Here is a 24,258-nt window from a genome sequence, read left to right on the forward strand (position 1 = left end):
ATGTTCAGCCCTACTTCTTCAGTTGTTAAACATATAACATACTCTAAATCTATTATCAAAACATTATTAACCATAGATTTGACATTTCTAAAGTATTAGAAAAATATGTATTTCTAAGGCGCCTGTAAGTAAATCTAAATATTACAAGTTTGAGGTAAATATTAATTAAACTCAGTATCAGAAAGGAATAACACTGCTCCAGTTATTAGTGCATAGAGACTCAGCTTGTATTATTATCAAAATCTAGTGATAACTTATCTGCTATAAAAATCGTTTGAATGACATTAAGACGGTTTTATGTTTCAATATTTTATTTGCAGACATAATAGCAAATAATGGGCAAACATTTTCATTGTTCAGGCAGACATAATGGCAAACCATGTGCAAACTTTTTCATTGTTCAGGCATACATAACGGCAAACCATGTGCAAACATTTTCATTGTTCAGGCAGTCATAATGGCAAATCATGTGCAAACATTTTCATTGTTCAGACAGGCATAATTGCAAATCTTGGGCTAGTATTTTTCAATATTCAGACAGACATAATGGCAAAACATGTAAAAACATGTTCAATGTTGAGACAGTCATAATGGCAAATAAAGGGCTAGTGTTTTCAATGTTCAGACAGCCATAATGGCAAATCATGGGCAAACATTTTCAATGTTCAGACAGGCATAATGACAAATCATGGGCAAACATTTTCATTGTTCAGGCAGACATAATGGCAAATCATGGGCAAACATTTTCATTGTTCAGGCAGACATAATAGAAAATCATGTGTAAACATTTTATTATTGTTCAGGCAGACATAATGGCAAAACAAGGACACACATTTTCATTGTTCGGGGAGACGTAATGGCAAATCATGGGCAAACATTTTTATTGTTCAGGCAGACATAATGACAAACCATGAGCAATCATTTTCATTGTTCCGACAGACATAATGACAAATCATGGGCAAACATTTTCATTGTTCAGGCAGACATAATGGCAAATCATGGGCACGCATTTTCATTGTTCAGGCAGACATAATGGCAAACCATGGGCAATCATTTTCATTGTTACGACAGACATAATGGCAAATCATGGGCAAACATTTTCATTGTTCAGGCAGGCATAATGGCAAATCATAGGCAAACATTTTCATTGTTTAGGCAGACATAATGGCAAATCATGGGCAAGCATTTTCAATGTTCAGGCAGACATAATGGCAAAACGAGGACAAGTATTTTCATTGTTCAGATAGACATAATGGCAAACCATGGGCAAACATTTTCATTGTTTAGACAGACATAATGTCATAATCATGGGCAAACATTTGTTCATTGTTCTCGATGTATGCAATCAATTAACACAATTAAGTGTGATTGATTTGAGACACAGCTTTTTTAAATAACATCAACACAATAGATTTAAAGGAAAACAATGCCGAGTAGTAGAATATTGGAAAAGGTTCATGCTTTTCTTTTCAATACTGAAATAAATTATTTAACCTATATATATTTATAAGCAAAACAGACTACTGAATAGACTGTTGCTGAGAGTTATAAATATCACTATCTGCCCATTGCTGTTTTCGTTCCTTCTATTCTCCTATTTGCACTTACAGCTGTTTTGCAGTACATAAATTTATATTCGTCATTTCGTTAAACGTTAGTAAGTAAAAAAGCCATTTATTAGATAATATTTTACGTCCACTGTGTGTGTGCAATGCGTTTCACTGTTGTCTTTAGAGACCAGAATTCTCTAATACTGTATCTAAAATTTCAAAGGGTAAATTTCAATTAATGTTTCTTTGTGCTTGCTCTGCTTTACTATGGAAGCATGTCATTTCTTTCAATGTGATCATTTTGATGACGAATCATGCAGATTATTGGCTAATTCACAGCTGGTAAGTATGATAAAGACGTCATATCTATTCATCATGTTCAAGCACCAAGCAATTGTCAACCTTTCAATATAAAGACGACGCCTTCTCTGCAATCTTCATCGATTTTCTACTTGAACATTTACTTGGTCTTCTGCATGTATATTCCCATAATCACCCTGAATCGAATGAAACAGTCGAACAATATCTTTTAAAATCCGATAGTCACGCATATGTCTCAGCGCATGCGTGTCGACATTTCGTAATGACGTATGCATGACGTCGTTACTGATATGGGGTAGCTGCGCTCCTTTATTCAATATGGCCATTTTCAGTTGACATAACAACGGGTAGATCTTTGACTCTATATGTCTAAAGTGACTTGTGTAACTTGGAGAGTAAGCAGAATGCTCTTCGTCTGCGAGCATTTCTTCAACAAATATGGCGGTTACTGAAACCCTTCTGTAGTCCTCCCGAAGTCTTTCAATGAACTAGAATAAAAGACAATTACATCGATAAAACTAAAGGAAGAAATAGCAAAAATATGATGACATTCTTATACATAAAAAATATAAAGTAGTTTGTACTTGATTTTCTTAATTTTTCAAAAATAAATCAATGCTGTTGTAAACTTTTTCGGTTACGATCGTGAAATTAATGTTCAGAGAATAGTGTATGTGCATATCTGTACATGAATATATGTTGTTGCTTATGTTGTTGTTGTTGTTGTTGTTGTTGTTGTTGTTATTTGTTATTTTTAATATTTATATTATTATCATTTGTATGGGGGTTTATTTTTTTCTACATTTGTTGTCATTTTTATATGTCGTATTTCTTCGTTCTGTTTTTATTAAATGTTCTTTTTAACTAAAATAAATTCCCTTTTCCAAAATGATCAATCCTTTGGTTGACTCAGTCTTTTTTTCGTAAAGAAACTTATCAACATTCTTTTAATAAAGGGACTTTTATTCTATCGACAATTGCCACATTTTAATTAAGACTATTTAAATCAAAAACATACTTTCCAGCAATTAATTTTGCTGTGCAAAACCCTTTAAAACAATAAGTCAATACTCTTACGGATTCACCAGGAATTATTGCTATTTATTTTCATATAAAAAAACGAGAAAATATTTTATGCCAGGCCTAGCCGAAGGAATTAAGGTGAGACATTATTAACAGATATTCATGATAAATTCTTTGACAGGGAAGCCGTGCAACAATTGCTTTCTCTTTTCTTCTTTGAGAAATGCGTACAAGGAAATAAAATACGATTGCAAGAGGATTGGTTTAAAAGAGTTTTTAGTCATGAAGATTGTAAAGTACTTGAACTTGGTGTTCTAAATAGGGGATAAAAAAAATAATTACCGCTTTTCTTCAATTTGATTATTTGTGATAAAAGTCACGTTCAAATTTCTTTCTGCTTAACAAAAGGAACACCCATGTAATGACTTAAAGATATACAAGAATTTATATTTTGTCCATGTATTATTTTTATTTCTGCTTATTGTTTGTTTGTTTGTTTGTTTGTTTGTTTGTTTGTTTGTTTGTTTGTTTGTTTGTTTGTTTGTTTGTTTGTTTGTTTGTTTGTTTGTTTTATAAGATTTCAGTAAAACTGTTTCAAAGTTATATACATGTATTTTTGTTAAGCACTTAGTAAATTAGGTTATAATGTTATAAAAGTACTTTTTAAAATCATTAATGTTTTTGTTTTGTTTTGTTTCTATAAGTAGTAGACGAAATTACTTTACATTTAAATATTTTAAGATAAAGTCTGTAATTATTACGAAAAATATTTCACATTGTATATGTTTGTTAATACAAAGTTACGTTATTTTATATTTTGTATGGAACTTAGAAACTATATATTTGTATGGAACTTAGGAACTTTTGCTTAGGAACTAAGTGAAATATGTTCACATTTAACGTACTTATACTTTATCAAATTATTTCATATTAGTATATGTTCATGTACAATGTAATTGTCTAGTAAAGTAAGTTCCCGTTATATAGTATTAGAGAAAATAATAATCTAAATACGCAAAAATTGTTTACAGTACCCGTGTTCGTATATTTAGTGCTCTATGATCTGGAAATCCGGGAAGTGTCGTATTTTCGTCTAAAAAATCTTGTAAGTCTGTGCTTTGAATTCGTTCGTCTGCCTGAAAATGGTATAGAATAAAATAATAAGATTTCATTGTCCTGACTGTGTTCTCACACATGCACATGTACATGTTTGTAAACATATAATTATAATCTTTCAGAAAGATAGATATATCAATTTAACATTTATCAATAGATTTTACTTTTTGTAGTATTCTAAACAAGTGCATTTCTATAATATGAAAAAAATACAAAAGACTGAGTCAAATGTATTTGTAAGCAAAAGTCTTTAAATGATGGCAAATGACTTCATATTTGACAATAGGGTATTTACTCTTTAGCACGGTGTGCCATTACAAAATATGCATTATAACCGAATGAATAAGTCGTCGATGAACTGGGCAAATATTCCCCTCTTTACATAAATGTACATTATAAATCATTAATAATATTGTGTATTATAAATGTATGGTCTAACATAGGAGCATTTTCAATAATACACGTATATAAATTTCTTAATGACAATCTAATAACTTTTATCTACAAATGTAATCTTCCGAATGTTCAGGGAATACAGTATAAATTCATGTTAAAATAGATGATGGTATAAAATTTGTAATCGAGTTTAATCAAAAGACCAACAAACATATGAGCCGCGTCACGACAAAACCAACAAAGTGGGTTTGCGACCAGCATGGATCCAGACCAGCCTGCGCATCCGCGCAGTCTGATCAGGATCCATGCTGTTCGCTATCAGTTTCTCTACTTTTAATAGGGTTTGTAAGCGAACAGCATGGATCCTGCGCTGGTCTGGATCCATGCTGGTCGCAAACCAATTATGTTGGTTTTGTCATGACGCGGCTCATTTGAGCGACCCAAAGATTCCACGTGTTATGCTAAAATAGCACAGCTATTGCGTAACTCTTATAGTAAACTTTCAGAAAAGCATTACTAGACTGGGAATAGCTTGATTGAATAAAGGCACTTTAAGCCTCAGATTTTATATTTATTTTTCAAAAGGTTTATAATTTTTATGTACCTTTATAGTATCCAAAATTTACTCATTGGCCAATTAAAGTAACCATCACATTCATCTGTTGCTTTTTGGCAATAAGCACAGTTATGGTGACTAAGTTTTTATAGGAAGTCAAAATACTACTTTATTTACATTTTGCTACTTTCATTACAAATTATTTCACATTTATCGCTATTTTTTCAGGTACACAAGTGCTGACATTTCTCTACAAACATTATTGCTCCGCGCCCACAGGCGCGGAGCTATTTGTGTTTACTATTTTTTTTGTCCATGGGCCCGGATTTGAGCAATAAATCCTTTCGATTAACAGCTAAAAGTAAATCCGCATTCAAGAACTCCTTTCGATTTCTATATTGGTTTCCCCGTGATTCGCAGCATGTCATATTAATGAATGAGAACCGGAAAGCAGTTCTGCTGTTACATAAATTCGAAAGCTATAAATAGCCATAAATGTTACTTCGGTTATAAATTTGTTATTTCCCTTTTTTAGTAGTACATGAAATTATAATTTGTTACATTTTGAAATACATTTACCCACAGCATATCAAGTATACTATTAATGATTGAATTTGTCAATATAAAGAAGATTTCAGGCATAAAATTTTAACAATTTTGCTTTTGTAATTTATATTCATGAAATTAAATGTTTAATAATAACATGTTGATATATTGGTTGTTTTGAAAGTGAAAATAGCTTTTGTTGGCACTAAAACAGACTTTAAAAAGGATTTTGCCATTCATGAAATGTGCATAAAACTTTGCAACAGAATGTTTTTGGTCTTCAGAAATGTAGCACATTCAAGGTAAATATTCTTATTGTTATCATTTTTATTTTTGTTTATAATTGTCCTTAAAATATAAACCTGGAAGTGTACTTTCAAATGGTTCATCATTTTACAATAAGAGCTTTGTTGTTATATGAATTTTGGCCTACTTTCACTTTGGACAGACTTTAGTGAAAACAAACATGGCTGACAAAGCGGAATCACCTTAAGCATAGGCTATAGATAGATATCATGACAACAACAGAAACTTTGATCTGCAGTTTGAACATGAAGTGTAATGTTTTTTATGAATGGTTTTAAAGCAATTCAACAAAAAAATATATATTGATCTCCCTAAAAATTAATTAACAATAGTTTTTTTTATATATTACCAATGTCAAATAGCTTTCATATCTTTGTCTCGCACGAATATGATATTAGTGAATTTCCTCATACCTACCTAAAATTCAGGTAACAGTCTTCTATTATATTGATAAATACTGTATCACCATGTAACGCGTGTATAACAAACAAAAAAATCCTGAATTTGGTCTTTTTGAAATTCATCCCATTTTTTCATTCCAGAGTGTGTTCTACTTTCAGTATTGAAAGAAACCATTTTTTTTTAATTTGACATGAAAAATATGCATGTAATATTACTATATTATAATATTAGTCCCTTTTGTTACTATTTGTATATTTGTTAAAATTATAACAGACTTTGATATTTCTATCATCTTCTGTTACTGACTACAGTAGTGACACAAACAGAACACAGTACAGTCATGTCACATAACATTTACAAGTCTTGTTTGTATTCAATGGAATTACTTTCCTTACCAGGTAGGCATCAGTGAAAGCATTTTTATATTAAAATTTTCCCCCTCTTTTTAATTATGGACAGTGCATAAGATAAGTATAATTATGCAAAAAATGGTTTACAAAACATTCGGAAAAAATCTACAATAGTACCTAATCTGAATATAACATGACCTGTGCGTAGGAATAATTTGGTAAGGTACCTGTAATGAGCACATTTTTTTGCGCGGAGCTTCTCAATTGCTGAATTGCAGCAACATTTGTACTTGTTTAAACAGTATCAAATTCATGTTTGCCCTTTCTAAAGAAGTAAAAACTATTTGTTTCTGAGGCATTTCTTGGCCTTTAATACTTGATTATTTAACAATTTTCAAATAAGATTTTATTATTCAAAGGACCTTTTTTATAACAAAAGATTTTGTATACTTGGATCCTATATATAACCGAACAAATATGATGTTTTTTCGCTGTAACTTTTATTTAAAACAATAAAGAAGAATGGAATTTTACCCAAATAAGTTTGGGTTCTAAATAAAGGTTAACATTATTTTAACAAATATTAAATTAAACATTTGACCGTAGAAATGTGTCTTTAAAGTAGGTCATTATAAGAGAAAAACAAATCGTGTAGACAGCTCAATTTACCGGACATTGTGTTTTAAATTTTTTTGAAGTCCTGAATTGAAATTAATCTTTAAATAATCAGCAAGGAAACAACGACTATTGGAAGGCAAGGTTAAGAAAATTGAAAAAAAAAACAGTATTTCAATTCAGCCATGCTTGTTATGAAGAGGCCAATATAGGGGTGTAATCAGGGTCTTTCAATTTGAAAGACCCTGGTGTAATTGAAATCACCACTATTAACTCACTAAACGTTTTCATTCTTCATGATCCTTAAAAGTATATGACACATTTTGATATTCAAATGAAATTCTGTTCTTTGTCATACAGTTTCCTTTTGGTCATCATGTAGCATGTTGCAAAAGCCATAAAGTCTATTTTTGTACATTTCATGTAGAGTTTTTTCCCATGGGCGTAACCCGTTACCTTATATGTTTTTAATTTGCATTTCTTTGTAAAAGACAACAACGAGATATTGTTTGAACTAAATTTAAAGTTACCTTTTAACATTAGAATATGTAACGATTGTCTCCGGAGATAACGATGAGAAGAATTAAAAGTAAAACCTATCTAAAATAACCCATTAAGGGCCTCATTATAAGGGAATGCGCAGAACAGATTATTCCCCCGCATGGCCAGGTCGTGATATAACTAGTAAACAAAAAGGGTATGTTAGTAAATAAAGAACTGAATCGCCAATATTTGCCTGAGAGGGGTTTTGTTGTTATTTACTTTAAAATAGAAAGTGTATGTACGATTCAGACCGGATGATTTTCTAATCGAAGCAAAAATAAAATAAAGCCTTATTTGTCAGGAATAGATTTTGTCCGGTTAACTGATTGTCCGGTAAACATGAAGGATCCCAGTAGGTACTTTCTGTTAAACCACCATTTTAACATATATAAAGTGTTCTGATTATTCAAAACTGCCTTAAGACCCCCAGTGCTTTCAGCGCTTTGATCTGATAAAATTGTATGAAATTTGGACTTAATGCAGAGAAATGCAAACAATTTATTTTACCATTTGATCTCTGACTGAAGTCGCTTTATCTTCTACATTTCCCGCTTTAATCCCGAGTTGCCTTGCCAACTCATTGTCAGAAATTAGAATAGTTTCTAGTAACTGTAAAGGCAGTTCCCGGTTTGAATCAAGGGATCCCCTACAAGGCTGCATCCAGTGCGGTATTGGATTTGCACGTGCTTGTGTCATCAAGATGATTGAAATTAATGACACCGAACATACTGAAATATATAAGAAACTTTTGAAATAAAACATAAAAAACTTAAAATCATACTAGGCGTAGTATAACATTTTATATTAATTGCTACTTTCATTAGATTTTCTTTCTTTTTTTAAATCTATAAGAATCTAATCCTAGCTACAGATACAGACAGGAACAATTCGAACGATAATAACTTGAAACATTTAAAAATACTTTCACTGTAGCCGAAGAATATTTGAATGTTGATTTAGAATATGAAAAATGAATAGAAATTTCGTCAGATCAAATTTTATATTTCACACACATACTGATGAAATTTTGCGGGCAATTTAAAAGCTGTCGTCTGCAATTCTTTTTCGGTCAAAGGTTCATTTGTTTATACAAGTCTTACTCTCACAATGAAATGTAATACATAAAATTCATATACATTTAAAGATCCTGTCACAATATTTCTTATGATTTTATATCATAATATGATGCTCAAATTAAGATTTATCAATTTCGTAAATTCCAAAAAGCATTATTTATAAAGATATTACCAAATTTTACATTTCATGTAAATAAAAGGAGGTGATAAAGATATTTTCTATATAGACTAAGTCATTTTTTCAATAAGAAATGAATGCATATATTTTAATGATTTATATATTGTATGTAACAAATATTTGCAGTACATATTTTACATATTCTTCAATCTTTGAAAATTGTTTTATAAGCATAATTAATAACAAATATATATAAAATTTAAGTGTGGTATACTACCTCAATTACAACATACAGGATCGTTAAAAATATGTAAGACCAATACACTGGGTTTATAAGAGACATATGTAACCAGGATCACATATGATACTCTTGAATGTTTGTACATGATGCTTGTGCTTTTATTTTGTTTTCTGTTTCTTTGTGTGTGTTTTTTTTATTTGTTTTGTTTTTTTTTTTTTTTTTTTTTTTTGGTTGTTTTTTTTTTGTTTTGTGTGTGCTTTCCCTAAAATACTAAAACATTCTACAATGCCAGTTTATTGATGTTTTTCTTACATTGTAATTTGTAATATTGTCTTTTGATATTTTAGGACGCCCGTTATTTGTTAAATAAATGTAAGGATATTCTATTCTACAATGCCAGTTTATTCACCCGTTAACATAGATTCTCTGCTTTTGGTCAGTAAATGCTGATTACGCTTATATTTTCCGATATAATTATAATTGTATCATTGGCGTAAATGATACTGTATCCAATATAATAATAATTAATCTGGCACATAAGTTATTATTAAATCAGATGACCTGAATTTGAAACGAAAATCACTCTTAGTGAACTTGTACATCTCTCAGTCTGGACAAAACTATTTGAGCCGCGTCACGACAAAACCAACATAATGGGTTTGCGACCAGCATGGATCCAGACCAGCCAGCGCATCCGCGCAGTCTGATCAGGATCCATGCTGGTCGCTATCAGTTTCTCTACTTGTAATAGGGTTTGTGAGCGAACAGCATGGATCCTGATCAGACTGCGCGGATGCGCAGGCTGGTCTGGATCCATGCTGGTCGCAAACCCACTATGTTGGTTTTGTCGTGACGCGGCTCATTTATCACTTTCTTTTAAACATTTTATTTCTTTTCTAAACATTCCAGTACTGTCACACCGCTCACTTGTAATATCTTTACGTTCAATATAAGTTGCAGAAAATAAATTTTAAAAAGTAACACGACAATAAAAAATAAAAAATGAACTTGAATATTTTGAAAAATTATAAACACATTTTACATCTGCAAAAAAATATTAAAATCTTCATTTTAATAAAAACCTTAAATAACCCGCTGACTGTTTTAAGACTAACATGAAGTCGGGCTGTTTTATTCTGTGTTTTGGTTATAAGAAAGCATATCTAATTTTAAGTATCCCTCAATTTTTTTTATAGCTTGACCTTGATATACAATTTTTTTAACATCTGAATTTTGAGCACAATTGAATTTAACACATCATAAAATAGTTTTAGCCTGGGTACAAAGAAGTTAGGCTACCATAATCTGAAAGCGCTCTGGAAGCTATTCCTCCATCTTTAATCAGAGCGAACTTTAATTTTACGGTCAGTTTTTGAAGATACCAGAAAAAAAGTTGATCTTTAGCAATGACTATTACTTCATTTGCAATTTTTCGTAATATTAGTAATGAAACTATTTTTAAAGAAAATTCATTGTTAATGGTTTACAAAGTGTTCCATGTTTTTATTTTTATTTGTTCAACTAATGAACCGATTAGATATCTGCACCTTATTTGAGTGCGTGTTCTTGTAAGCCATTGCAGATAATGCAAAACTATAGCTATCAACACCTTATTTGATTGCAAATTAGTGTTAGTTACAATGTACTTCATACCCTGACAGTGTGCAAATAATGCTAAAAACGTATGCAACATATTTTATCAAATATTGAAAAACTTTTTTCTTCCAGTTATGTCCCTTTTTCCAAATAACATTGCTGTAAGTTTTATCATTGAAGCAAAATATATGTCGGATAATATTGTTGTAAGCTTTGCATAATGATTGAAAGTAAAATGGCAAAGAATAGTTTGAAATAAAATGAGATGTCTGTTTGGTTGGTTTTGAGTTATCTGCTCTTAAAATTACATAATAAAGAAAACAACTCATATCTAAGGGCAGATAAATCAAAAATAGGGATCGTGACCACCAATTCTTTGCAAACTTGTTTCTATAATGTTTTTCTTTAACCATGATCTGTTAGATCAGTTTATATTTTTCCTTCTTTACCTATGTACAAAATAAAGAAAATAAAGGAAATGTCTTTAATATTTGAGATGATAACTGGAAAACGCAAGGATAATGGCTGAAGAATTCCGATAGTTTTTAACATCCACCGAAAACAAAGACTGGCACCCTTTAGTGTTATTCAATAAAAATACGTTTTGCACTTTTTTGCTCTAAAATGTCAACTCAATACCTTTCAAATACTTATTTGATAAAAAAAAAAATCTAAATATGCTCTTTAATTTCTACCTCCTTCCCCCCTCCCCCCCCCGCCCATTTTCTTAATCACTCTGGCACAGACATTTGATTATAGAAAATAATTTTAAAAACAAAAACCGAGAATCTTATCAAAAAATGTCTGCATTAAGTTATACAAAATCTAAACTGTCTATATATTTGAAATTAGTCCACAAACAATGGTCGTCAACCATGTTTTACTGATGCATAAACATCTTATATTAAATGTGTTGAAAGCTTCAAAAAATCTTATTTGTAACAATTTTAAGTCCAGTTCCTAGGACTTATTGAAACTGGTGCCTTGTGCCTTGTGATTATGCAGTTATTTTAAGATTTATATTAAATTTCGATTTGATTGACGGCAATGTACAAGACTTGAGCTAAATACGCGGCAATAGGATCATAAATAAACGTTAATTGACCTGACAAATTGAATTAAATAAAAAATACAGCGTTTCTCACAGCAAATCTTAGCTCTAAAAATTGGCCAGTAGGCGAGTCGAATATAAGTACAGAAATTAATATAACAGTACGTATTTGTAGCATTTTGTTGAAATAGTTTACTTAACTACGTGAATTAAGGAAAAGAGCGTACTTAACTTTAAACGCAACAATACAATGTTTTTGAACTAATTCTCTTTCGATAAGATTAAATAAATATGTAAGATAAATGTATTTTGTAACCACATTATTTTGTACAAAATTTAAACGTAAATTTTCCCCTTTTCAAATAATTGGGAAAAATGTACATTTTTAATGTTTTCTCTATTATTCGTTGTGTTTTGCGATCATGTCATTCCGTCAAGTGATGTCTACCTATGTTAATTGCTTATCATATCAAACAAGCGTTAAAAATTTTTTTAACTCATTTAGTGTTTATGTTCTTTTCAAAATTATGCAAATTTTAGACATTGAAAAAAACACAATCTAACTACTGGCAAATTATTTTCAATTTCATGCAACGCCAGTGTATTCTAATTGTTGAAATAGTGTGAATAGCTATGAAATAAATAAATAAATAAATAATAGAATACAAACCTTTCAATGTAGCAACGAAAATATATCGGCTAATTTCCACAACAAAGTTGAAAAACATCTTTAAAGTAAATAACAACTTAAATCTTAATTGTACAAAATATATTTATGTAGATACGATTATAAAACAATTCTGTAAAAATATCGAAGGTTTAGTTTTTTTATTGAACAAGCCACATAACCGTTTTACGAAAATTCTAAAAGAAACATTGTATGTTACAGTCTTGGAATACGGAAAACATATTGCTTTCTCAAGTTATTGGATGGGTTTATATAAGCACCCAACAAGGAAACGGGATCTTAAATGAATTACATTCAGTCCTGATGAACGGACTTGAAAGGTGTCTTTTAGTATCTAATTATTAAGGAAGCGGATACCTGTGTAATGGTGATATGTTGATATAGTTGTGATGTTTCTTTAACTTTCCTTTACGTCATTTTTTATACAGTCACTTTATGTTTTCAATTTGTTGCTGTCTTTTCTTTAAGTAAGTACCGAATGTTTAAAGTTGATGTTTTTTGTCATTCATGAGATGTTATGGATGGACAGTTTATACTTAAGTATAAATTTATAATAGGTTCAAACATGTATGTCAAATATATTTGGTTACCAAACTTTATAGGGGCGACCGTGGCCGAGTGTTTAAGGTCGTTGTCTTCAAACCACTCGTCCCTCGCCGCTGTAGGTTCCTATCACGGAAGGGTCTTTGGATTCTTTCATGTGATGTCCAGCTATCCAGCTAACTTACGGAACGTCGGTGGTTCTACTCAGCTGCCTGAAATAATACATGGAGGGGTACCTGATATCCTCTCTCGAATTTAAAGCAGGAAAGTCGCCATATGACCGCTTCTTTTTTGGTGGAACGTAAAACCCAACCTAACCTAAATACACTTTAAGACATTCAAACGGAGAGATATTGATGACTTGACTTACAAATGATCAACTTCCCGTCAATTAAATCAGTACTAATATGACTTAATCTAATTAGTCTATATCTTAAATCTCTGTTATAATTAAATAATAAAATTCTTAACTTATTTTTGTTTGATACGGGTATTCGTTACCCTTAAAGAGGTAGCATTTCCCAAACATACCGTAGTAATGGCCGTCTCGCTTCAAATTTGATATTCCATCGGTCATGGTGAAGAAATTTGTTGAAACCTCTTTGAGCGTCATGTTCCGTATTGTAACGAAAAAAGTATCTAATACCGGTAGTGTCCTTAGAAGGTGTTACACATAATTCTATTTTTACCATTGTACAAGTTGTATCATATATCTTTGTTGATAATAACGGTCGCTGGTTTTTATTGCCAGTTAGGTATTTAACAAAGCATGTCATCCACATGTACAGCAATAAAAAAATACTGTTTTTCAGCTACAAAATCATTTGAAAAGAAAACAATTCGTTATGCTGTATTCTGGATTTGAAGGTTTTATTTCATAGAAGTTCTTAAGTCTAAAATCAGTCTTAAGATCAAAACTGAGACAAGTTTGCTTTTTAAAGAAAATATCCTAACTTAAGACTCCTATTTAAAGATTCCTTTAATTTCCGAATAGCAATGTGGTTGAACATTAACACATTTTGATTAAATCGGGTGCCAGTGTAATTCTTACTTTTTCTAAAGATAATTAATTTAATTAAAATCTAAAATCTTTAACCAAAGATAAAAATGAGCCGCGTCACAACAAAACCAACATAATGGGTTTGCGACCAGCATGGATCCAGACCAGCCTGCGCATCCGCGCAGTCTGATCAGGATCCATGCTGTCCGCTTACAAACCATGCTGTCCGCTTACAAACCCTATAACAAGTAAAGAAACTGATAACGAACAGCATGTATGGAACGCCGTGACTGTCTTATGATATCAATGTTTTTGCTATCTTGTGAAATGATGATATTATTTTGTCATTTAAGCATATCAACATGTGCAATTTACATCATATATTGTCTAAAGACAATGCTGACGTGTTCAAACAGCATGTTAACTTGTCAAATAATCATTATGACATGTGCAGACAACAGGTTAACTTGTCAAAGTATCATGATGACTTGTGCAAACGACATGTTAACTTGTCAAAATATCATGATGACTTGTGCAAACAACATGTGAACTTGTCAAAATTTCATGCTGACATGTGCAAACAGCATGTTAACTTGTCCAGTTATCGTGATGATATGCTCATATTACCTTAACAAGTTAACATGTGTTTTGCACAAGTCATCACGATTCTTTGACAAATTAACATGTTGTCTGCACAAGTCATCATGATAATTTGACAAGTTAACATGGCATTTGCACAAGTCATCATGATACATTGACAAGTTAGAATGGAGTTTGCACAAGTCATCATGATACCTTGACAAGTTAACATGCTGTTTGCACATGTCATCATGAAATATTGACAAGTTAACATGTCGCTTTCACAAGTCAACATGATACTTGGACAAGTTAGCATGTTGTTTGCACATGTTATCACGATGATTTGACAAGTTAACATACTGTTTGCACATGTCTTCATGAAATTTTGACAAGTTAGCATGGCATTTGCACAAGTCATCATTATACTTGGACAAGTTAACATGTCGTTTGCACAAGTCATCATGATACTTGGACAAGTTAACATGCTGTATGCACATGTCATAACGATAATTCGACAAGTTAACATGCTGTTTACACATGTCATCATGGAATTTTGACATGTTAGCATGGCATTTGCACAAGTTATCATAATACTTTGACAAGTTAACAGTACGTTTTGACATGTCAGCATGATACAAGATAACATGTCATTTGCACAAGTCATCAAGATTCTTTGACAAGTTCACATGTTGTCTTCACAAGTCATCATGGTAATTTGACATGTTAAATGCTGTTTGCACAAGTCATCATGATACTTTGACAAGTTAACATGCTGTTTGTACATGTCATCACGATAATTCGACAAGTTAACATGTCGTTTGCACAAGTGATCATTATACTTTGACAAGTTATCATGGCATTTGCACAAGTCATCGTGACACTTTGACAAGTTAACATGCTTTTTGCACATGTCATCACAATAGTTTGACAAGTTAACATGTCGTTTGCACAAGTCATCATGAAATTTTGACAAGTTACCATGTCATTTGCACAAGTCATCATTATACTTTGACAAGATAACATGTTGTTTGCACAAGTCATCACGATACTTTGACAAGTTAGCATGTTGTCTGCACATGTCATCATAATAATTTGACAAGTTAACATGCTGTTTGTACAAGTCAGCATGCTCCTTTGACAAGAGATGATGTAAATTGCACATGTTAACATGCTCAAACGACAAAATAATATCATCGTTTCACAAGATAACAAAAACATTGATTACATAAGACAGTCACGGCGTTCCATAAGCATGGATCCTGATCAGACTGCGCGGACTGTCTTACGTCCTAGTGCTAACGATATACTAAGGACTTTCTATGAAACGCTGTCAATATGGCACTATCTGCCATAAGGAGTATCTAAAGATAGCATAACAAAATGAATGCAGGAGAGTTTCTAAAAAGATTTTAAATTTCTTTTATTTGATTATATTTACATAGCGTATATATGCTTGAATGATATGTATTTACAGCCGACTGTTACTAAATACAAAACATAACCTAATCAATAAACATAAAATAACTTCATTTAAATTTGTCTTCTACATTTTCTGTCAGAACATTGTTGACAATAAAAGCAAGAATACGTAATAATTGATGGTACAAACACATGTTATTACACATACATTTGTATTCCATCTTCCATATCTTTTAAATAATGTATTCTTCTGAAATAAATTTATTTATTTATTTATTTATTTTTGTTTTTGTTGGTTTTTTTATTTATTTTTTATTTGTTCTTTATAATTCATTTTTCTTATTTATTTTTTCTGATTTCTTTTTTCATTTTTATTTTATATATTATCTTTATTTGTGACAGACAATCTGTCACATAATGCATAACTTTTATGTGCCCATTTAATGTATGCTTCATCGTCCTTTTACGTAGGTACCTTTCTTTGTATATTAACATATTCAAAATGAAAAACATATACATGCATAGTGAATTTTAAATAACAAAAATTCCCTTTTCCAGCATGATCTGAAATGACGAAGTAGTATTGATTTGATGCAAACACATATCAATACACAAAATTTTGCAATATTTAGTTGGGTTTTTTTTTCTCTTTTTTTTATTCGTTTTTTTTAAACTCATAATAATTATTTCGTTTGCGATTGAACAAGGCCATGCATTATTGTTTGTATGAATACAATATAATTGTTTTCTGCCAAAAAGCAAATATTTACAATAAAAGGTAAAAACGGTACATAAAAACTTTGACTTTTATAACCATTCAAATAGTTTCCTTTAGACTATTAATATCTTCAGATGAACTTCCTGGTACGAAAATATTTAGGTTCGAAGGTATTTATCAATGTCTTATTAATGTCAACAAGCTGAATTTGTCCGATGTATGAAATTAAATGTCGTCTGCTACGTTACCGCAACTTCATAGGCTTCATTAGGATATATTTTTTTTGTATATACAAGTTGACTTTTACATGTTGAAAAATTGAAAATAGTTTATATATGTATATGTTAAAAGTGCAATTCCTTTCTGTTATATATTTTTCGTACTGTTTGTTTTATCAACATTTGCATTTTTGTTTGTTCGGTTTTATGTAAAAGGTTTTATTGTTGTTGTCTTTTTTTAAATTGTAAGTATGTGCAAGTACATGTATTAATGTCATGTCTTGTACATACTTTGCTATTAGATTTCATCTTCATACCTCCAAATATTTTTTTTTAAAGTTTGTTTTTCTCTACGGAAGAGCATTAGTGCCAGGTGTATGTTTTTTATTAACTCGAAATTTCGAGTTACTAACTCGAAATTTCGACTTACTAACTCGAAATTTCGAGTTACTTATCTCGAAATTTCGAGTTAGTAACTCGAAATTTCAAGTTAGTAACTCGAAATTTCGAGTTAATAAAAAACATACACCTGGCACTAATGCTCTTCCGTATTTCTCGCATGCTAATAAATCGAGACAAAATAATAGTTTTTTGTTTAAACCGCCTGGAAATAAATTTAATTTTTGATTTCCAAATATTTAAAGGTTCGGCACGCATATATCGCTTCCAATTTTTTCTTTTAAGATTTTCCAGTAACACACTTGCTGTGTATTTAAAGAAAAAATGAGGACCAAATATATTTGGTTTTTAAATTGTTTCCTTGAACATGTCAACATTATTGTCCAATCAAATGGCTTCAGACAACTAATTGTTTTATGGTTACAGAAAAACAAGACCAATGGGAAGAGTTTCCTGGTCGTTCTGACAATTGGTTAAAGATATATGATTTAAACACCAACTATTCATAGACTCTAAACAAAGAAAAAAAGATAAAAAGATATATAAAAGAAACAAGGAATACCTTTAAAAATATACTTGGTCGCGAACCTAGTATAGATATTTATATTGCTGGGGCGCTAGTGGGGAGAAATTGATTAAAATGACCAATAAAAACTCTAGATTCAATCCTTTCCTGCTAATATTACAGGAAGTCAAATTATTAATGTAAACTAATGCTTGACAAACTTGTATATTGAACACAAAGCATTTATATATTTTAACAGATATGCATGAATAATATGAGCCGTGTCACGACAAACCAACATAGTGCGTTTGTGACCAGCATTGATCCAGACCAGCCTGCGCCTCCGCGCAGTCTGATCAGGATCCATGCTGTTCGCTATCAGTTTCTCTACTTGTAATAGGGTTTGTAAGAGAACAGCATGGATCCTGATCAGACTGCGCGGATGCGCAGGCTGGTCTGGATCCATGCTGGTCGCAAACGCATTACGTTGGTTTTGTCATGACGCGGCTCATATATTTTCCAAAACAATACTCATTGGCCAAGTACCTGAAACGTCTTTGGGACTATTGCTTTTATCAATTAGTACAGTTATAGTGATAAGTTATTTTGTATGGAAGTCAAAATACTACTTTGTTTACATTTTGCTACTTTACTGATAAATTGCTACTTTCTTCAGATGATCAGTATCAAAATATCTCTAAAACCATTTTAAAGCTCATATTCGCTCTTTCTAAAGTTGAAAAAATAATCATATATGTGACATAATGTGGCTTTAAATGTTAGTAATGTCAGATCCATTTTGGACGGTTAATAGAACTTTTGTCCATGTTGTGTAATTATTTGTAACAAACGTAGCAAAATATGAACAAGAAGTGGAATTTTGACTTCCATATAAAATCACTAGCAACAGAAGCAAAAGGTGGGTCATGTTATTGGCTATTGAGTAACGTTTTGGAGGTTATAACAGTTCACCTAAAATAAAAAGCTTTTAAGAAATAAAAATAAAACTATTTCGGAGGCTTAATGAGCCTTTATATTTTGTTATAGCTCTTTATCATACGTATAGTGTTTAAACATGTATTTGTTTATGTGATGCAAAGATTAAAGATTAAGGGAAGGACAATGTTGCTAGAACTTGTTGTTCGATCATTTGCTCTTTGTTAAATATGTAGCTATGTGTAAAATATTGATCATACTATTCAAGGAGTAATAAAAGATTATCAAACATGTAATGTAAATTTAAATACTTTTATGAACTTGCAAAAATGCAGAAGGACAGGCAGTAATGCATGACATTTATGCACAAGTATTTTGTAGATTATTATATGTATTCATATGTACTGTCACTGACAAACCACTAATTAGTCCTCATCTCAGGTGTCTTTGTCAAGTTATACCATGCTTTTTTACTTCTTGAGATAATATTTAGACACACACTGGTAATATTTAGACACACAATGGTTTGTGATACTCTAATAACACGTCATCATGACATGATCATACATATCAAAGGAAAACAAACTTGATACATACATGTATAACAGTAATTTTATTATTTATACATGACCAGTGTGTTCATGACGTTATTTTATCTCAGCTACACGATGTACTTCGGATAAATAATGAAGTCAAAACAAATAAGAAAACATTCTATCCTAAATAGTCAAGTCTTGTTTAAGCTGACATTACCATTTGCACGATATTTCAGTAAACGTCTCTGACCCTCAGTATTTCTCTCCCCCTTGAAACTAGACAGTGATGGTCAAACAGCCTACCACTTCCAAACAATGTTTGTTTAAATTGCTCATTTGAATATCTCCATAACTCTTCTGGAGAAGTTATGGAAAGATGTATAAATTGGTGAAATTGTGTCATTTCAAACAAATGCTGTCCTACTTCAGAACTTATTTAACAATAATTAAGCTAACAATGCTTTACAAAGACGTAAGCAAAGCTCTATATGAAAGAAAAGAAGCACGCTCTTTACTTTGTGATATATCAAAAACCTTCGCCAGGGTTTTGCATGTAGAACTGCTGTTTAAATTTGTATCCAGGGTATACAAGAGTGTCTTATTCTTGCCGATTTAAAACAGAGGATCATCTAAACGAACAATTTTACAAAACTTCAAGATAGCATTGATGACGTCGCTTAGGTGTCCATCTGAATGTCTCTGCGCTTTCTGATATACAGTAACAACTTTTTAATTAATATCCAAGCAAATTTTTTATCTTCAAAAAAATTTAGTGGGAAAACTCTTCGCTTGTCTTATTTATTCCTTTAAAAACAGAACATGTCCTGCTCTTAAGACAACGATATAAACCTGGCCGTCTTTGTTTTTTGTTGTTGTCTTTTTTTTGTTGTTGTTTTGTTTGTTTGCTGTTTTTTGCTTGCTGTTGTTGTTTTTTATGTGTGTGTTTTTTGTTTTTGCATCATTTTCAATTTTGTTCTAAAAAGGCATTCCGTGTTTTCCCCTATTTCAAATATAACAACAATATATAAAATGACAATATACCATGGTTCACAATTTGTTTATGCAAGTCTAAGATTTTTTATTTCTAGAGTGGATTCGGAGAATTTGAATCGTGCATTTATTAGACTTATGCTTAAGTATATCGCCGGGATAGGATAATTACAAAAATGAACTAAAAATGACATTGAATTAGTAGAACCAGCATTTTGTCACATGAGTTACTAAACTTTGTAATATCAACAAATTTATTAACGACTTCAGGCAGAAAATCATAGCAGCCAGGAAATGGAAACAACGCCTAGTTCTTTAAAATCAAATGAACAGGGGCCTCGCTCCTGATAATTATTTGCAGAATAAATGTATTTATGGGTGGAGACTCTTTGTGAATCACATTTCTCTGACAGCAGCGCTATTTGCATAATTTATGATAATACAAAAATGTTGTTTTTTCTATTGATTCATATATAAAATTTACACATTAATCTGTAAAATTTATAGTTCGGACAGTAAAATTTACACATTGCTCTATAAATTGTATACTTTAATCTGTAAAATAAAGTGTACAATTTACAGTTACGGCAAAAAATAATGACTTTTGCCTGTTGAGATGTTCATGAATATTTTTATCTTCATAAACGCACATGAATTTCTTTCATTATCAGGTGGATGGATAAATATTAAATACAAAAAAAAGAAAAGAAAAATGGAATTCATAGCAAACACTGTTGGTTAATGCGTAGTAAAGTTTAAATTCAACAAATGGCATGAACGAAGGTAGAACGTCACTGTTTGGTGGCCAAAGACCGGGTAGACAGATCTTTTAAACAAAATGTTAATTAAAAAAGCTAGATAATTACAGAAGACACTGCCAAGTATTCCTAAATACGAGCTAGATATAAATATTGTGTGACTATATCGAGAAAACTCATAGAACGCTACGGTAGATCCAGCGTTGTCGTCAATGTGCTCAAAATAAGCAATTCCGCGAATTTATGAATCACCCCTTGTGTATTCCTCCCCGACGCCACTTTCCTATGTAAATATTTAATTGTAACTCTAATGTTTTCACTTCCATCCTTTTTGTTCAAAAGTATTAAGTATTATAACATAATATTGATATAATCAAGTCTAGTATTGATCAAGTCGGTCTATAACGGCAGTTTGAGAAATAAGAACTTTTCTTCAACAATGGGTTGGTATCAGGTTACATCATGGAAGTAACTTTCCTACAAACTACATCATTATTGAAAACGAGATGAAGTTTTTGTCATGCTGCAACATATGTTGACAGCCGATATGCTTATAGGTTGAAATTTATATTACATACAGAACATTATAGCGAAATGTTGGCTATGGTTCATAAGAGAACCTAAACGCAGACGATTGATTTAATAGACGCCTGTAGTTTCCATTGAAAAATAATGATGATTTTATTTGTGTTTTTTTTATGAATTTTCACGGTAGAAAACAACAACATACACTAACGAAAAAAATTGAATCATCCATTATAGATATACTATATCTTTCACGAAAGAATTCACATCATGTTCACAAAAATAAACATACTAGTAACATCTTCACAAATAGAAATCCCTAATATCATTTAATGTTAAATTGTGATACATAACCGCAGATATTTCAAACTAAAATGTCCCTCTTTGTCCAAATTTTCTCATATTCCTTCTTGGAGGGGGATCTTTTATCAGAAATAAGGGTAAATATACCAGTTCGAAATGGGAAAGGGATCGAACTTCGGTCCTTATAATTGTACCCTCATTGATATGCACCTGTTTAAGTAATCATTTATAGTAAACCCAACCTTACAGTTTCTGTATTTTTATGACTCCGTCATATGTCTTCAATGAACTTATTTTGCAATGATATGATAACTTTCAAACAAACTTCCTAAGAGATAAGTGTATTTAATTTTCATTTGCATGCAATGATAAGGGTGGGTTCTCTATCCAAGCGTCTGTGCGAAATGAAACACGTCATGTTTTGAAGAGACAAGATGCTTTTAAAGCAATATGCCTTCAGATGTACAAAAATCGTTTTGAAATTCAAACATAAAAACATAACATAAACATGTCAACAATTTTTAAATGAAACAAATTGCATAAATACTCACTTTAAATTATTTTTTTATTTTGCAATCTATCTACTAAAGTTCTAAGAAATGCTTGCACATTTTCACAAGCGTGTGGTAATTTCTGTGTACAGTATTGTATATACATAGCATAAGAATTTATTTACCTTGATTACTTTAAAAAATGTAAACCTATTATTTTTCATGAAAATAAAAATAAAAATTAAAATAAATCCGGAGTGCTGCTTAAATTAGGAAAGTACTAATAATGCACTTCAAAAATACCAAAAGGTCACATTTGTAATTATGTCAGTTATATATAAATTTAATGGTTAGTTAAAAATACAATAATAATAATAATAATAATAATAATAATAATAATAATAATAATAATAATAATAAATATTGTAAACTACTCAAATACACTGGAGAACACTGCAACGGAATAGGACAGAAATTATCTAGACTTTTTTCTTTCATAAAAAGGTATGAAAATGCCGCTTTAAATCAGGATTTTAATTTCAGCGACATTTTTTTCTTACTAAATATTTTATTTTTATTTACATGGCAAACAAGATAACGTACAAAACAAGCCTAAAAGTGCGCGTATTTGTAAAGAACTGAATGGTAAAATTAAATTTTAATTGACAAATACAAACTGTTTTGTTGTCCCCTGCGTTGTCAAATACTAAACATTGACTTTGCTAAATACCCAACACGGACTCTATCAGTCTGGACAATAACATTTAAAGGCCCATTATGCCTCAGAAATGCTATCATTTTCATTTCTCAAAATCTTTTTTTATTTTCGGTATCTTGTGACAGTTACAAAAATATAAAAAAATCATTTGCTTCTTTTTTGCTTCTTTTGGTCTGTTGGGAATTGTTATAATTATTATAATGATTTAGTATTTTCTATGAAAGTGAAAATACTTACACATCTCTGGTACTTTTAAAGAATTAAAATATATATATGGATTTCTGAGACATAATGGGCCTTTAAAGTTTCAGTTCTGATTGAATAGCGAACAGTGCTAACCATTATTAGACGTTGTGTCGGCTAATCTTGGTCCACATTGAGCGCATGCGCAGTAGGAGGCTAAGGGTTAAGTAAACCATAATTTGTGCTTCACAAAACGTTTTAATTTCGGCTCGTGGCCTATTATGAAATTGTTATGCACAATAACAACTTCCTCTTGTAGACTCTTGTTGAACCGTTCAAAATAAAGTTGCCCAGAAGGGAACCTTTTCGTATCCAATTGTTTTAAGTGTACAGTTGACGTTTTGTAAATTTTATTAAATGCTGTCTGGTCAATCTCAAGATGTTTCTGAAGCGATGTTTCCCAGGTTTTCATAAGTTGCATAGTTTTATTGTTGCTTTTAACAGCTATCAGTCCGGTACACATGTTACTCGGGGTTTTGTCAACTTGCATCCACATGTCAAAATCTCCGGTGAAGAATGGAAATGGGTCTCGTAACCAAACAGAATCAGCATCAGCGTACAACAAATTCTCCCCTTTCTGCAGGTATTTCAGAATATATGATGGTCGGCCTGACGCGAGTTCGCTGAAACCTTTACTTCCGTACACAACAACTGAACGTGGTGGATTCCTCCAGCTTCTCTCAACATTAAAAAATGAGCTGGTATTTAATTGTTGAAGTTTGAGAAATACCTCGTCATCTTCGGCAATTACCCGAAGCGAACGCTTTAAATCCAGTTTCTTGTAGAAATGCATCCAGTTTTGAAAGAAATCAAAATATCCATTGTTCACGCTCATAAGTATAGTCCAGTTACCATGGTCACTAGTCTCGCCTTTAGTTGTCAT

At 31.3% G+C, this 24,258-nt stretch overlaps 2 protein-coding genes across 2 annotated transcripts; both read right to left on the reverse strand.

Annotated features, from left to right (window-relative positions):
* Nucleotides 1-1,774: 1,774 nt before the first annotated feature.
* On the reverse strand, nucleotides 1,775-12,694 carry LOC132712866 (uncharacterized). The gene is made up of 4 exons (XM_060695305.1): nucleotides 12,477-12,694; nucleotides 8,232-8,452; nucleotides 3,929-4,030; nucleotides 1,775-2,359 (listed from the first exon to the last, which is right to left on the reverse strand). Exons 1-4 carry the CDS (start codon nucleotides 12,532-12,534, stop codon nucleotides 1,988-1,990), a joined length of 753 nt encoding a protein of 250 aa, XP_060551288.1. The 5' UTR covers nucleotides 12,535-12,694; the 3' UTR covers nucleotides 1,775-1,987.
* Nucleotides 12,695-23,538: 10,844 nt separating this feature from the next.
* On the reverse strand, nucleotides 23,539-24,258 carry LOC132712862 (uncharacterized). The gene has a single exon (XM_060695298.1). The coding sequence runs from the start codon at nucleotides 24,256-24,258 to the stop codon at nucleotides 23,539-23,541; it is 720 nt and encodes a 239-aa protein (XP_060551281.1).

This window comes from Ruditapes philippinarum, unplaced genomic scaffold (assembly GCF_026571515.1).
Source record: "Ruditapes philippinarum isolate M1 unplaced genomic scaffold, ASM2657151v2 ctg1529_1_1_1_1, whole genome shotgun sequence".
Lineage (NCBI taxonomy): Eukaryota > Metazoa > Mollusca > Bivalvia > Venerida > Veneridae > Ruditapes > Ruditapes philippinarum.

Coding starts and splice junctions, on each gene's coding strand:
- LOC132712866 (XM_060695305.1), bottom strand. CDS start 12,534: ATGTTTTTCAACTTTGTTGTGGAAATTAGCCGATATATTTTCGTTGCT. Junction 4,031..8,231: donor CTTCAGTCAGAGATCAAATG/GTAAAATAAATT, acceptor TACCATTTTCAG/GCAGACGAACGAATTCAAAG. Junction 2,360..3,928: donor CACTAAATATACGAACACGG/GTACTGTAAACA, acceptor CTTTTATTCTAG/TTCATTGAAAGACTTCGGGA.
- LOC132712862 (XM_060695298.1), bottom strand. CDS start 24,258: ATGACAACTAAAGGCGAGACTAGTGACCATGGTAACTGGACTATACTT.